Source organism: Schistocerca americana, chromosome 11, assembly GCF_021461395.2.
Source record: "Schistocerca americana isolate TAMUIC-IGC-003095 chromosome 11, iqSchAmer2.1, whole genome shotgun sequence".
Taxonomy (NCBI): domain Eukaryota; kingdom Metazoa; phylum Arthropoda; class Insecta; order Orthoptera; family Acrididae; genus Schistocerca; species Schistocerca americana.
In genome coordinates, this window is record NC_060129.1 from 28,632,937 (window position 1) to 28,646,786 (window position 13,850).

At 44.3% G+C, this 13,850-nt stretch overlaps 1 protein-coding gene across 6 annotated transcripts in view; it reads left to right on the forward strand.

The window, feature by feature from the left end:
• LOC124553631 (zinc finger protein 708-like) overlaps window positions 1-6,003 on the forward strand; it is a 91,347-nt gene extending 85,344 nt beyond the window's left edge. For 4 of the 6 annotated variants that reach the window (XM_047127492.1, XM_047127493.1, XM_047127496.1 and 1 more), the window contains one exon: window positions 2,005-6,003. In XM_047127492.1, coding sequence (XP_046983448.1) covers window positions 2,005-3,844 — 1,840 coding nt within the window. In that variant the 3' untranslated portion in view covers window positions 3,845-6,003. The remainder of the gene's footprint in view (window positions 1-2,004) is intronic. The other 2 variants (XM_047127494.1, XM_047127495.1) reach the window with 2 other exon arrangements.
• Window positions 6,004-13,850: the final 7,847 nt, after the last annotated feature.

A 13,850-nucleotide genomic window follows, 5' to 3' on the forward strand; every position in this document is an offset into this window, starting at 1 on the left:
CCCCCTCCCCTCCCCTCCCCTTGCCTCTCTCGCCCCCCTCCCCTCCCCTCCCCTTGCCTCTCTCGCCCCCCTCCCCTCCCCTCCCCTTGCCTCTCTCGCCCCCCTCCCCTCCCCTCCCCTTGCCTCTCTCGCCCCCCCCCCTCCCCTCCCCTTGCCTCTCTCGCCCCCCCTCCCCTCCCCTTGCCTCTCTCGCCCCCCTCCCCTCCCCTTGCCTCTCTCGCCCCCTCCCCTCCCCTTGCCTCTCTCGCCCCCTCCCCTCCCCTTGCCTCTCTCGCCCCCCTCCCCTCACCTTGCCCCTCTCGCCCCCCCTCCCCTCACCTTGCCTCTCTCGCCCCCCTCCCCTCACCTTGCCTCTCTCGCCCCCCTCCCCTCCCCTTGCCTCTCTCGCCCCCTCTCCCCTCCCCTTGCCTCTCTCGCCCCCTCTCTCCTCCCCTTGCCTCTCTCGCCCCCTCTCTCCTCCCCTTGCCTCTCTCGCCCCCCCTCCCCTCCCCTTGCCTCTCTCGCCCCCCTCCCCTCCCCTTGCCTCTCTCGCCCCCCCTCCCCTCCCCTTGCCTCTCTCGCCCCCCCTCCCCTCCCCTTGCCTCTCTCGCCCCCCCTCCCCTCCCCTTGCCTCTCTCGCCCCCCCTCCCCTCCCCTTGCCTCTCTTGCCCCCCCTCACTCCCCCTCTTTCCCCCCACCCCTCTTATTATAGAGATGGAACATGCCCTTCCCTCTCAACCTTAGTTGCATATTTTTTGATTTCTTTCTTCATTATTAATATTCAGTTACTTCACTTTCATATGTGTGACAATACATGTTGAAACTAATGGAGTTAAAAAAAAGTTAAAATACTTACTGATTTGGTTGTCAACTTCTAGAATCTGATACACACCATGATACCAGTTAAATTAAAAAACAATTGTGTGTTCCCAGTTAAGAGTTTAAAAACACTCGAAATTTACCAAATACCATTGCAAAAAACTATATACGCTACACATTGCAAAAAAAGTTAAAAGTTAGTCAGAACAAAAGAAAGCACTGGACCATGCACACCTTCAGCAGTTCATAATACTTCATGTCCAACATGATGGACCTGAAAGGCATCAGTTCTCTCTGTGGGAAAGGATTGAAATGGTAGTGGAATAATGGGATCCAGATAATACAGGGGTAGCTCATGCATCAGCTGTTACCGCTGCCACTCAATATGGAGTGTCAGCCTGCAGTGTTTAATGGATGATGTGGCCATTCATGTGTCTCCTTCAGTCAGTGGTGTTCTGCAATTCCAGGAACATGTAAAAACTTTCAAAAAGGCTCAGTGTAAATATAATAGACAATTTACAACCATTTCCATCTTTTCAGACAGTATTTCCATTTGTGCAAGGCTTCATACAAGTTGCAGTGCCAAAAACATAGTCTTGGATTAAAACCATCTGGAAGAGTGTCATTCATTCATTCATTCATTCATTCATTCATCAGCATGCAATTTTTTTCTCTTGACTGATGTGACATTGATTCTTGTTCATTAACACTCATTATCCACCTGACTAAAATCCATACTAGATACCTAATTAAAATATTGAAGCTTGCTCTAGTTTTTGACTTACTGGGAATCAAACAAAAAAATCTGTTTACTAGGTGAAATAAATTTATCATTTCTGAAGGTGAAAGTGTTTGCAAAACAATGAAAGGGCACTTACAGAGCTAAGATAATGGAACAGGAACATTAACACAAATAATTTTTTAATTAAATCTCACATACTTTGAACTGAAGAATTTTGAATTAAGACATGTAACATACATCTTTTGATACATTTAATTAATTGGTGTAGACTATTAATGTGTAGCACTGTATTTTGAAAAGATGGTAAAATGTGAATGTGAATAATTTTAATTCTCATCTAAAAATTTCAAATCAAATTGGCAGGGACTCAGATCAAGCAATATTGAATTTCCTCTGGGTATTTTAGTTTTAAACCACGGATCTCTCCTTCTGTTGGAATATTATATACTCTCTTCACTCTTCAGATTGACTCAGAGTACTGGTGGGAGCTGCGGCACATCACGTGAAGAAACTTGTCACCATAGACTGGTCCAGGATGAGTTGGTGACAGACATGGAGAAATCAACACACGAGTTTGGTACCAATACAGATGATGTGACTATTGATAAGGAATGCTCAGTTGCCACCCAATATGACTGTGCTACGAGGGAAAAGGAATTACATGTATATATTTGTAATTTCTGCCAACAAAGCTTTCCTTCAAAATACAGACTCACAATGCATGTGTTTATGCACATTGATGGCACTCAACCACCTTTGTATGTTTGTAAGTGGTGTGGTGAGGTATTACACAGTGATGTTAGTTTGAAAAAACATTTGAAAATGAGTGAGTATTATGTCTTAACTGCTGGCAACCATGAAACATATGGCTATAGTGATAAGCATGGAAGCAGCATCTTCTTGAATAGTTATCCAGTAGTTTCTGTTGCAGAAGACAATGAGCAGCCTTCATATAAGGAAACTAGGAAAGCTTCAAAGAAGTCCTCCAACATGGGTAACACACAAACGGCAAATTTTGCAGAGAAAACAAGTGATTATGGAACTTCATCTACAGCTGTTCATATCAGTGCCCAGGCTGATCTACCTACTGCAAAAAGAACCAACAAATGTGATATTTGTGGCAAATTGTTCACTAGGTCAGGTGATCTCAAGAGACATGTATTCATACACAGCAGGAAAAGGCCGCACAAATGTGATGTACGTGACAAATCGTATGCCCAGTCAGTTCGTCTCAAGACACGGATATTAATTCGCACTGGGAGGAAACCTCACAAACATGAGACTTCTGGGAAATCTTATGCTAGGGATCTCAAAACACAATCATTAATTCACACCGGAAAGAAACCCCACAAATGCGATATTTGTGGGAAATCTTTTACTATGGCAGGGAATCTCAACAAACACAAATTTATTCATACTGGAAAGAAACCTCATAAATGTGAGATTTGTATGAAATCTTTTGCTAGGTCAGACGATCTCAAGAAACATGCATTCACGCACACCGGGGAAAGACCTCACAAATGTGATATTTGTGGGAAATCGTTTGCTTTCTCAAGCGACCTCAACAGACATGTATTAATTCACACAGGAAAGAAACCTCACAAATGTGACATATGTGGGAAATGTTTTGCTGCATTAAGCAATCTCAAGGCACACATGTTAATTCACACTGGGAAGCAACCCCGCAAATGCGATATCTGTGGGAAATCTTTTGCTACGGCAGCCAGTCTCAAGACACACTCCATAATTCACTCTGGAAAGAAACCTCACAAATGTGAAATTTGTGGGAAGTGTTTTACTGTGTCAAGCAGTCTCAAGACACATTTATTAATTCACACTGGGAAGAAACCCCACAACTGCGATATTTGTGGGAAATCTTTTTCTACGGCAGGCAGTCTCAAGACACACTCCATAATTCACTCTGGAGAGAAACCTCACAAATGTGAGATTTGTGGGAAGTGTTTTAATGTGTTAAGCAATCTCAAGACACATTTATTCATTCACACTGGGAAGAAACCCCACAAATGCGATATTTGTGGGAAATCTTTTCCTACTGCAGGCAGTCTCAAGACACACTCACTAATTCACTCTGGAAATAAACCTCACAAATGTGAGATTTGTGGGAGATGTTTTACTGTATCAAGCAATCTCAAGACACATGTATTAATTCACACTGGGAAGAAACCTCACAAATGCGATATTTGTGGGAAATCTTTTACCAGGGCAGGCAGTCTGAAGAAACACTCACTAATTCACACTGGAAAGAAACCTAACGAATGTGAGTTGTGGCAAGTCATTTGCTAGATCAGGTGATCTCAGGACACATGCAGTAGAACACATTGGAATGGGACCTCCCAAATGTCATATGTGACAAGTTTCACTGAATTGGGTATTCTCAAGACACAAGCATTACTTCACATCAGAAAGAAACTACAAGTAAGTGTTAGTTTATACAAATAGGTTTTCCTGGGTGGTGCCATCAAGGCCTTTAAAATAATGGATCTAGCAGAGGAACAATAAGTTGTCACACCTGTGAAATAACATTAAAATGTGGCAGAACTGTAAAACAAAAACGTGCAATAATGTGTAGTACAGAGTGGTAACAGGTAATGTGACAATATAAAAATCCAAATCTGCAGCTTGAGATGTCGAGAAATTGTATTGCTAAATAAACGAGAAACATAAATCGAATTTTTTTTGTCATTAACGCTGCTGATTTTTCCCCATTGATCTTGAGACATGAAGATTGTCAATTGTGATAAATCCTTACCTTTGTCAGTAATCATAAGTAGCATTCAATATTCAGTAGAAGCCCAAAGAAATGTTATGACTTGCTGCTTATTATTCCAAACAGTCATCATGTAGTACTTGTAACTCTGCATTTTAGAAACAGTGGCAGCAACAGTGAATGTGACAATTACTCAGGTATGTTTCCTGAAGAGATTTCCTGTATGTGTCATTAATATTGTGTACATTGTTTTGTTAGTACTAATCCTGCATTAGTAAACGTAACAACAGATATAGCAACCTGCTTAATAGCATGTTTGTCCACCTTTGGAACACAATACATCGACAGTTCTACATGATGTGGACTTGACATGTCGTTTACATGTTTCTGAACGTATGTTGCACCAGATGTCTATGCAATTGTATTCCATACATTCAGATCAGGTAAATGGTGTGGTCGACGCATCGGTGTTAGTTACCATGCTACTCAAACCACTGTGGAGTCATTCTGCACATGTGACATGGACAGTTATCATGCTGAAAGAAGCTTTCACCAATGGAGAACACATCAGTCTTGAAAGAATCTATGCAGTTGCAACAAATGTCACGTAGTCTGCAACTGTTATGATGCCTTCAATTACTACTAGATTTCCCAAAGGAGCCCAAGTGACTGCCCCCATAGCATAATGGGTCCTCCATCTGGTGCCATTGACCTAGATGATAGCATATCTGGATGTGACAACTGATGTGGTGTAACAGGAAATGTCATCCAGTCTGACATTTGCATTGACCTTCAGTCCAGCCTGAATGATCCCTTGCCCACAGCAGTTGCAATTGAACATTTTGGTGGATCAGTATGGAAACATACAATGACCATATGTTGTGAATTCTCATGTTCAACAATGTACATTGAACTGTGGGTTCAAAAATGTGTATGGCCGTTTTCCGTCATTACATATGCCACATATTGCCAAATTTCCAGCCTTACAGAACAGGCAAGCCTCTGACCTCCATGATTTGTGAAGTATAGATGTATTACACCTTTTCATAAGGTTATGGTTTTTATCACCTTTCAGCCACTTTCCACAGATGTTCTCAATAGTAGCATAGATTCAGCCAATGAGCTTCACCACTCTTGAGGCACTATTTCCCAACTGCAATGACATTGTAACTTGCCCTTTGCTAAAGTCACTTAAGTCATCTTGTTTACATGCTCGCATCCCCTCTAAAACAATACCTTGTTAATCTCTGGTCTACTTATATACTTATAATCTGCTTACTGTATCATGCGCATACAACATGTGGCATTCATTCTCCTCAGAGGCAGTGTTCATGACATTTATGCTCATCAGTGCATCTTCAGGTAAATGGGTCAGGTGCGAAAATGTGTAATCTAACATATGCACTGTGCTTTGTTGCCATTTACACCAGTGCCGTATTTTTGTGAAATTTTTGTTTCACAAAGCTCTGTATATGATTCAGAGACGCTGTAGATAAGTGTTATGCACCAAAGCTCTTAATTATTTGTTCAGCAATTAATACTGTGAGAGTTCTACATGAAATAAAATGTGTAAACAAATATTAGGTGTTATGATTTGATTCCGGTTATTTCTATAACAAGAACAACTCTCAGAATATGAGTACTAAATACACTCCTGGAAATTGAAATAACACCGTGAATTCATTGTCCCAGGAAGGGGAAACTTTATTGACACATTCCTGGGGTCATACATCACATGATCACACTGACAAAACCACAGGCACATAGACACAGGCAACAGAGCATGCACAATGTCGGCACTAGTACAGTGTATATCCACCTTTCGCAGCAATGCAGGCTGCTATTCTCCCATGGAGACGATCGTAGAGATGCTGGATGTAGTCCTGTGGAACGGCTTGTCAAGCCATTTCCACCTGGCGCCTCAGTTGGACCAGCGTTCGTGCTGGACGTGCAGACCGCGTGAGACGACGCTTCATCCAGTCCCAAACATGCTCAATGGGGGACAGATCCGGAAATCCTGCTGGCCAGGGTAGTTGACTTACACCTCTAGAGCACGTTGGGTGGCACGGGATACATGCGGACGTGCATTGTCCTGTTGGAACAGCAAGTTCCCTTGCCGGTCTAGAAATGGTAGAACGATGGGTTCGATGACGGTTTGGATGTACCGTGCACTATTCAGTGTCCCCTCGACGATCACCAGTGGTCTACGGCCAGTGTAGGAGATCACTCCCCACACCATGATGCCAGGTGTTGGCCCTGTGTGCCTCGGTCGTATGCAGTCCTGATTGTGGCGCTCACCTGCATGGCGCCAAACACGCATACGACCATCATTGGCACCAAGGCAGAAGCGACTCTCATCGCTGAAGACGACACGTCTCGATTCGTCCCTCCATTCACGCCTGTCGCGACACCACTGGAGGCGGGCTGCACGATATTGGGGCGTGAGCGGAAGACGGCCTAACGGTCTGCGGGACCATAGCCCAGCTTCATGGAGACGGTTGCGAATGGTCCTCGCCGATACCCCAGGAGCAACAGTGTCCCTAATTTGCTGGGAAGTGGCGGTGCGGTCCCCTACGGCACTGCGTAGGATCCTACGGTCTTGGCGTGCATCCGTGCGTCGCTGCGGTCCGGTCCCAGGTTGACGGGCACGTGCACCTTCCGCCGACCACTGGCGACAACATCGATGTACTGTGGAGACCTCACGCCCCACGTGTTGAGCAATTCGGCGGTACGTCCACCCGGCATCCCGCACGCCCACTATACGCCCTCGCTCAAAGTCCGTCAACTGCACATATGGTTCACGTCCACACTGTCGCGGCATGCTACCAGTGTTAAAGACTGCGATGGAGCTCCGTATGCCACGGCAAAGTGGCTGACCCTGACGGCGGCAGTGCGCAAATGCTGCGGGGCTAGCGCCATTCGACGGCCAACACCGCGGTTCCTGGTGTGTCCCCTGTGCCGTGCGTGTGATCATTGCTTGTACAGCCCTCTCGCAGTGTCCGGAGCAAGTATGGTGGGTCTGACACACCAGTGTCAATGTGTTCTTTTTTCCATTTCCAGGAGTGTATTTCTTGTGTTACGTTCAAAGATGTTTCCATTGTGGATATTTTTATTATTTTTGTGTAAATAAAAATGACTTTTTTGGAAATGTGTATTTATGCTTCATTTTTAATTTCAGAACGATTGTTTAAATTTTTGATTTACTACCTATTTGTTATTGTTGAAAGTGGTTTAGTATGACCCATCATACGTGGAAATCATGGAGACAGTTATAATTAAGTGATTTGCAGTGTTCTGTTTTGCTATACTTTAGTAATGACACTTTTAGTAATGTGATTACATTTTATTACACCTTTCTCGTGATAAGACATCAACTGCTGTGTAGATTATTCATAATAGGCAACATCCGCATACATTTGTATTAAATATTGTTTTCCAATAAAAGGAAAGAAAAACCGGGTTTCTGGACAACAGCCATATATTCAGCTGAATCTGAAAATATACTACTAATTTCTAAGAAAGACAGTAACATGTTAAAAAAGGTACACAATTTGGACCAAATATATATCTGTGTTAGCTGAAGATGGGTCATATAGCGTTCATCTGGTACATGAGATGTAAGCAGAAAATAAACATATTGTGTGGTTGTGTGGAAAACCACCCAGAGAACTGAGTCTACATAAACACAGTAGATACCCATAAATTAATGAGTTAACTGCACCTAATAAAATCATGACCTATGCCAATCATGACAATGAACTATTGTACAAGATTTGTCAAGTACTAGTCAATTGTAGGATGTGGATCCAGGAGTACATGGAAATCAGGCATACAGATGATTTTCATGGGTTTGCAGCTGGGTTCCATCGTCCTGATGACAACACGATATTTAGGCGGACCACCTGGCCGCCATCTTCAGGTGAGATTGAGTGCACAACCATGCCGGAACTGAAGATGGTTGGCTGGTTGTTTTGGCGAAGGAGACCAGACAGCGAGGTCATCAGTCTCATCGGATTAGGGAAGGATGGGGAAGGAAGTCGGCCGTGCCCTTTGAAAAGAACCATCCCGGCATTTGCCTGGAGCGATTTAGGGAAATCACGGAAAACCTGAATCATGATGGCCGGACGCGGGATTGAACCGTCGTCCTCCCGAATGCGAGTCCAGTGTCTTACCAGTGCGCCACCTCGCTCGGTCGGAACTGAAGAGATCAGATTCGGCGGCTCCTTTATACTGCGGGTACTGGCCATTGCGCGTGCGCGAACAACGGAAGAGCTGCCCTCTGTGAGGTGAAGAACTGCAGCAGCGCCAGCGGTGAAAACTGTCAAAAGCGAGGAATCGCAAAATTAAAATGCAGCTGGTCGGAAAATAGACCGTTGTTGTTTTATCTGTGATAAAATAGGATTCCATGTCTTGCTTAAAGGAAAACCTTTGTCTCTATTAATAATGTCATCAAACAGACGTATTTCAATTGATTCTTTCAATACACAATCCCAGTAACGGGAAGCCAAGGCAATAATTTGCGTCTCTTTGAAGGACATGTTGTACCCTTTATTAAGACAGTGGTCGGCAACGGCAGATTTTTCCGGCTGTAGCAGACGGGTATGCCGTTGATGTTCCACACACCGATCTTGAACTGTACCAATAGTCTGTCCAATGTAGGCCTTGCCGCAGTGCCAGGGAATCTTGTATACCCCAGGCTTCCTCAGTCCCAAATCATCTTTCACCGATCCAAGAAGGGATCTAGTTTTGGCAAAGGCATAAGCACGCTTTTAATATCATATTTCCTGAAGATTCTTGAAATTTTCGGAGACATGCTTCCCACGAAGGGTAAAAAAGCAACAGATTTGGAAGTGTCAACTGTTGGTTCTCGTGGGGGTCCAAATTGAAAAGCACGAGTAATCTGGTAATCAGAATAGCCATTTTGCCTGAAGACAACCTTGAGGTGATCCAACTCCTGTTTCAAGTTATCGGAATCCGAAACAGCATAAGCCCTCTTGACCAGTGTGCGTAAAACTCCCAAGCGTTGATGTGTGGATGACAACTTGTGGCATGGAGGTAGCAGTCCGTATGCGTATGTAGGTTTTCGGTATACACTGTGGCCGAAAGTTCCATTGTCTTCCTTATTTACTAAGACATCCAAAAATGGTAATTTGCCATCATTTTCAATTTCCATCGTAAATTTGATTCGTGGATGAAGGCAGTTAAAATGATATAAAAATCGATGAAGATATTCCATTCCATGTGGCCAAACGATGAAAATATCATCCACATATCTGAAAAAACATGTTGGTTTAAGAGAAAATGTCTTAAGTGCCATATGCTCAAAATCTTCCATAAAGAAATTGGCGGCAATAGGGGAAAGAGGACTCCCCATAGCGACACCGTCAGTTTGTTCAAAAATTGCTTCATTAAATAAAAAATACGTCGATGTCAATACATGGCGGCACAGCTCACTAGTTTTGCCATCCAAGAGTTGACAAATTAGCACTAAAGACTGCTCCAAAGGTACCTGAGTGAAAAGTGAAACAACATCAAAGTTCACTAGGTCAGATGTTCCAGGGCGTAGAGACGTCAGGCATTGAATAAAATCGGACGACTTGGATATGTGGTGTTCACACTTCCCAACGTGTGGGCTCAGAACAGAAGCAAGATATTTTGCCAAATTATAAGTAGGGCCACCCAGATTAGTAACAATCGGACGAAGAGGTGCCCCAGGTTTATGTACCTTGGGTACTCTTTATGGAAGATTTTGAGCATATGGCACTTAAGACATCATCTCTTAAACCAACATGTTTTTTGAGATACGTGGATGATATTTTCATTGTTTGGCCACATGGAATGGAATCTCTTCAACGATTTGTATATCATTTTAACTGCCTTCATCCACGAATCAAATTTACGATGGAAATTGAAAATGATGGCAAATTACCATTTTTGGATATCTTAGTACATAAGAAAGAAAATGGAACTTTCGGCCACAGTGTATACCGAAAACCTACATACGCATACGGACTGCTACCTCCATGCCACAAGTTGTCATCCACAACATCAACGCTTGGGAGTTTTACGCACACTGGTCAAGAGGGCTTATGCTGTTTCGGATTCCGATAACTTGAAACAGGGGTTGGATCACCTCAAGGTTGTCTTCAGGCAGAATGGCTATTCTGATTACCAGATTACTCGTGCTTTTCAATTTGGACCCCCACGAGAACCAACAGTTGACACTTCCAAATCTGTTGCTTTTTTACCCTTTGTGGGAAGCATGTCTCCGAAAATTTCAAGAATCCTCAGGAAATATGATATTAAAAGCGTGCTTATGCCTTTGCCAAAACTAGATCCCTTCTTGGATCGGTGAAAGATGATTTGGGACTGAGGAAGCCTGGGGTATACAAGATTCCCTGGCACTGTGGCAAGGCCTACATTGGACAGACTATTCATACAGTTCAAGATCGATGTGTGGGACATTAACGGCATACACGTCTGCTCCAGCCGGACAAATCAGCCGTTGCCGAACACTGTCTTAATGAAGGGCACAATATGTCCTTCAAAGAGACGCAAATTATTGCCTTGGCTTCCCGTTACTGGGATTGTGTATTGAAAGAATCAATTGAAATACGTCTGTTTGATGATATTATTAATAGAGACAAAGGTTTTCCTTTAAGCAAGACATGGAATCCTATTTTATCACAGATAAAACAACAACGGTCTGTTTTCCGACCAGCTGCATTTTAATTTTGCGATTCCTCGCTTTTGACAGTTTTCACCGCTGGCGCTGCTGCAGTTCTTCACCTCACAGAGGGCAGCTCTTCCGTTGTTCGCGCACGCGCAACGGCCAGTTCCCGCGGTATAAAGGAGCCGCCGAACCTGAGGTCTCTTCAGTTCCAGCGTGATTGTGCACTCAATCTCTCCTGAAGATGGCAGCCAGATGGTGCGCCGAAATATCGCGTTGTCGTCAGGACGATGGAACCCGGCTGCAAACCCATGAAAATCATCAGTATTTGATACACCAGGAAAATCTACGCTATGACATCAAGCATACAGTTTAAAAAAACCAACAATGTAGGGTGCTTTGAAACAAATGACTGGTGTTCACATCAGAACTTTACCTCTAAGGCCACTAACAGACTGAGGGTCATAGTGCTGCAGAATGGGATGGAACGACACCTCTGATCAGACTGAAAGCTGTTTGCCAAGAGTGAGCCAAATTATCCCAGCTATGCTCTATTGCTCCATGTGACCATTAACAGCTATCTGATTGGTTGCTGGATGGTTTTCAAGAAGCTTTTCCTAACTAGCGATGCTTCTTGGAAGTGTCACTCCATTAGCATCCTCGCTGTCAGAATGGTATGAAAGTGAACAAGGAATATACAGTGGTAACTGGTACAGAACCAGCCACTGCCTAGCCACGGCTCTGCAGTGAAACATATTTCATAAAGCAGCAGTAGCCGGCCGCGACAGAGACAGCAACAGATAAGTAACCGCATTTGTCATTTAAGAATTCCTAACCAGGAGCGAATTGTGTTATATCATCTGTGTGCTTTAATAGTTTAGTTTCCTGAGTTTCTGCGTGTAAGTTCAACATCTAATAGCCACAGTTCTCGCTTTTCCGTTTGCGTCAGAAAGTAAACCGATTTTCTGACATATTACAAGTTCCTAATCAGGGTCAAATTATTTACTTTCACCTGAGTGCTTCAGTAGTTAGGTTTTTGAATATCTGCGTACTACTAACAGTTCGTGCGTTTTCGTCAGGTTCTACAGTAGAGTTGTGCAGCACATGCTGATAGTCCGTTTATCTGCATAGTTTAGTTTTCCACGGTCTTTAGTATAGGCAGTGACTGATCGTTGTGTGCGGATGCGAGCAGAGTTGGTGACACTTCCCTCTCAGCTTCAGGCTGTGATTGCTTCGGTTACACAGCTTGAGGCTGCAGTGGATGGGCACCACTGGTGTGCGCGGGCTGTGAGGATGCAACGGACGTCCGAGTCCTCCGATCAGCCCTCACTGGCTGCCAACCCAGCTACTGCTCGCACTGAGGCTGACCCCTCACCTGTGGTCGAGTGGGACGTCGCTCTGGGGCGAAGCAGGCGGCGAAAGACTTTCCAGACAGCCACACTTAAGGCTTCCCTGGTTTGTCTGACAAACAGGTTCCAGCTGCTGTCTGTGGCTGACACTGTCGATGAGCCAGATGCTGTCGCCTGTCCTATTTCAGAGGAAACCACTCAGCCTGCAAGATTCGGGCAGTCGCAGAGGGTGGGATTATTGATAGTTGGGAGCTCCAACGTTAGGCGCATTATGGGACCCCATAGGGACTTGGCCGACAAGGGAGGGTAAGAAATCCAATGTGCCCTCCGTGTGCATACCGGGTGGAGTCATTCCAGATGTGGAAATGGTCCTCCTGGTTGCCATGAAGAGCACAGGGGGCAGCCAACTGCAGGTGGTGGCTCACGTCGGTACCAATGATGTGTGTCACTTTGAATCAGAAGAGATTCTCTCTGGTTTCGAGCGGCTAACAGAAGTGGTAAAGGCTGCCAGTCTTGCTTGCAAGATGAAAGCAGAACTGACCATTCCTGCAGCATAGTCGACAGGACCTCTGGTACAGAGCCGAGTGGAGGGTCTGAATCAGAGGCTCAGACGGTTATGCGACCGTGTAGGCTGCAGATTCCTCGACTTGCGCCAAAGGGTGGTTGGGTTTCAGGTTCTGTTGAATAGGTCAGGTGTCCACTATATGCAGGAGGCGGCTACACGGGTAGCAGGGGCTGTGTGGCGTGGACTGGGCAGTTTTTTAGGTTAGAGGGTCTCAGGAAAACACAAGAAGGGCTTCAGTCACAAAGGGTGCAGGCTGAACACAGGAGGAATGTAGATACAGAAACCATTGGTATAACAGTTGTAAATTGTCGTAGGTGTGTTGGGAAAGTACCAGAGCTTCAAGCGCTAATAGAAAGCACTGATACTCAAATTGTATAGGCACTGAAAGCTGGCTAAAGCTGGATATAAGCTCAGCCGAAATTTTTGCGAAGAACCTAACTGTGTTTCGAAAGGATAGGCTAAACATGGTTGGCGGAGGCGTGTTTGTTGCTATCAGAAGTTGTTTAATTTGTCGCGAAATTGAAGTAGATACTTCCTGTGAGTCAGTATGGGTAGAGGTCATTGTTGGCAACCGGAATAAAATAATAATTGGATCTTTTTACCGACATCCCAATTCAGATGATACAGTTGCTGAAAGGCTCAAAGAAAACTTGAGTTTGATTTCAAACATGTACCTGGATCATACGATAATAGTTAGTGGTGACTTTAATTTACCCTCGATATGTTGGCGAAAATACATGTTTAATTCTGGAGGCACCCATAAAATGTCATCCGAAATTGTGCTAAACGCATTCTCTGAAAATTATCTCGATCAATTAGTTCATGAGACCACACGAATAGTAAAAGGTTGTGAAAACACACTTGACCTCTTAGCAACAAATAATCCTGAGTTAATAACGAGCATCAAAACAGATTCAGGGATTAGTGAACACAGGGCTGTCGTAACAAGATTGAATACTGTAATCCCCAAATCCTCGAGAAATAAGCGAAACATGTAC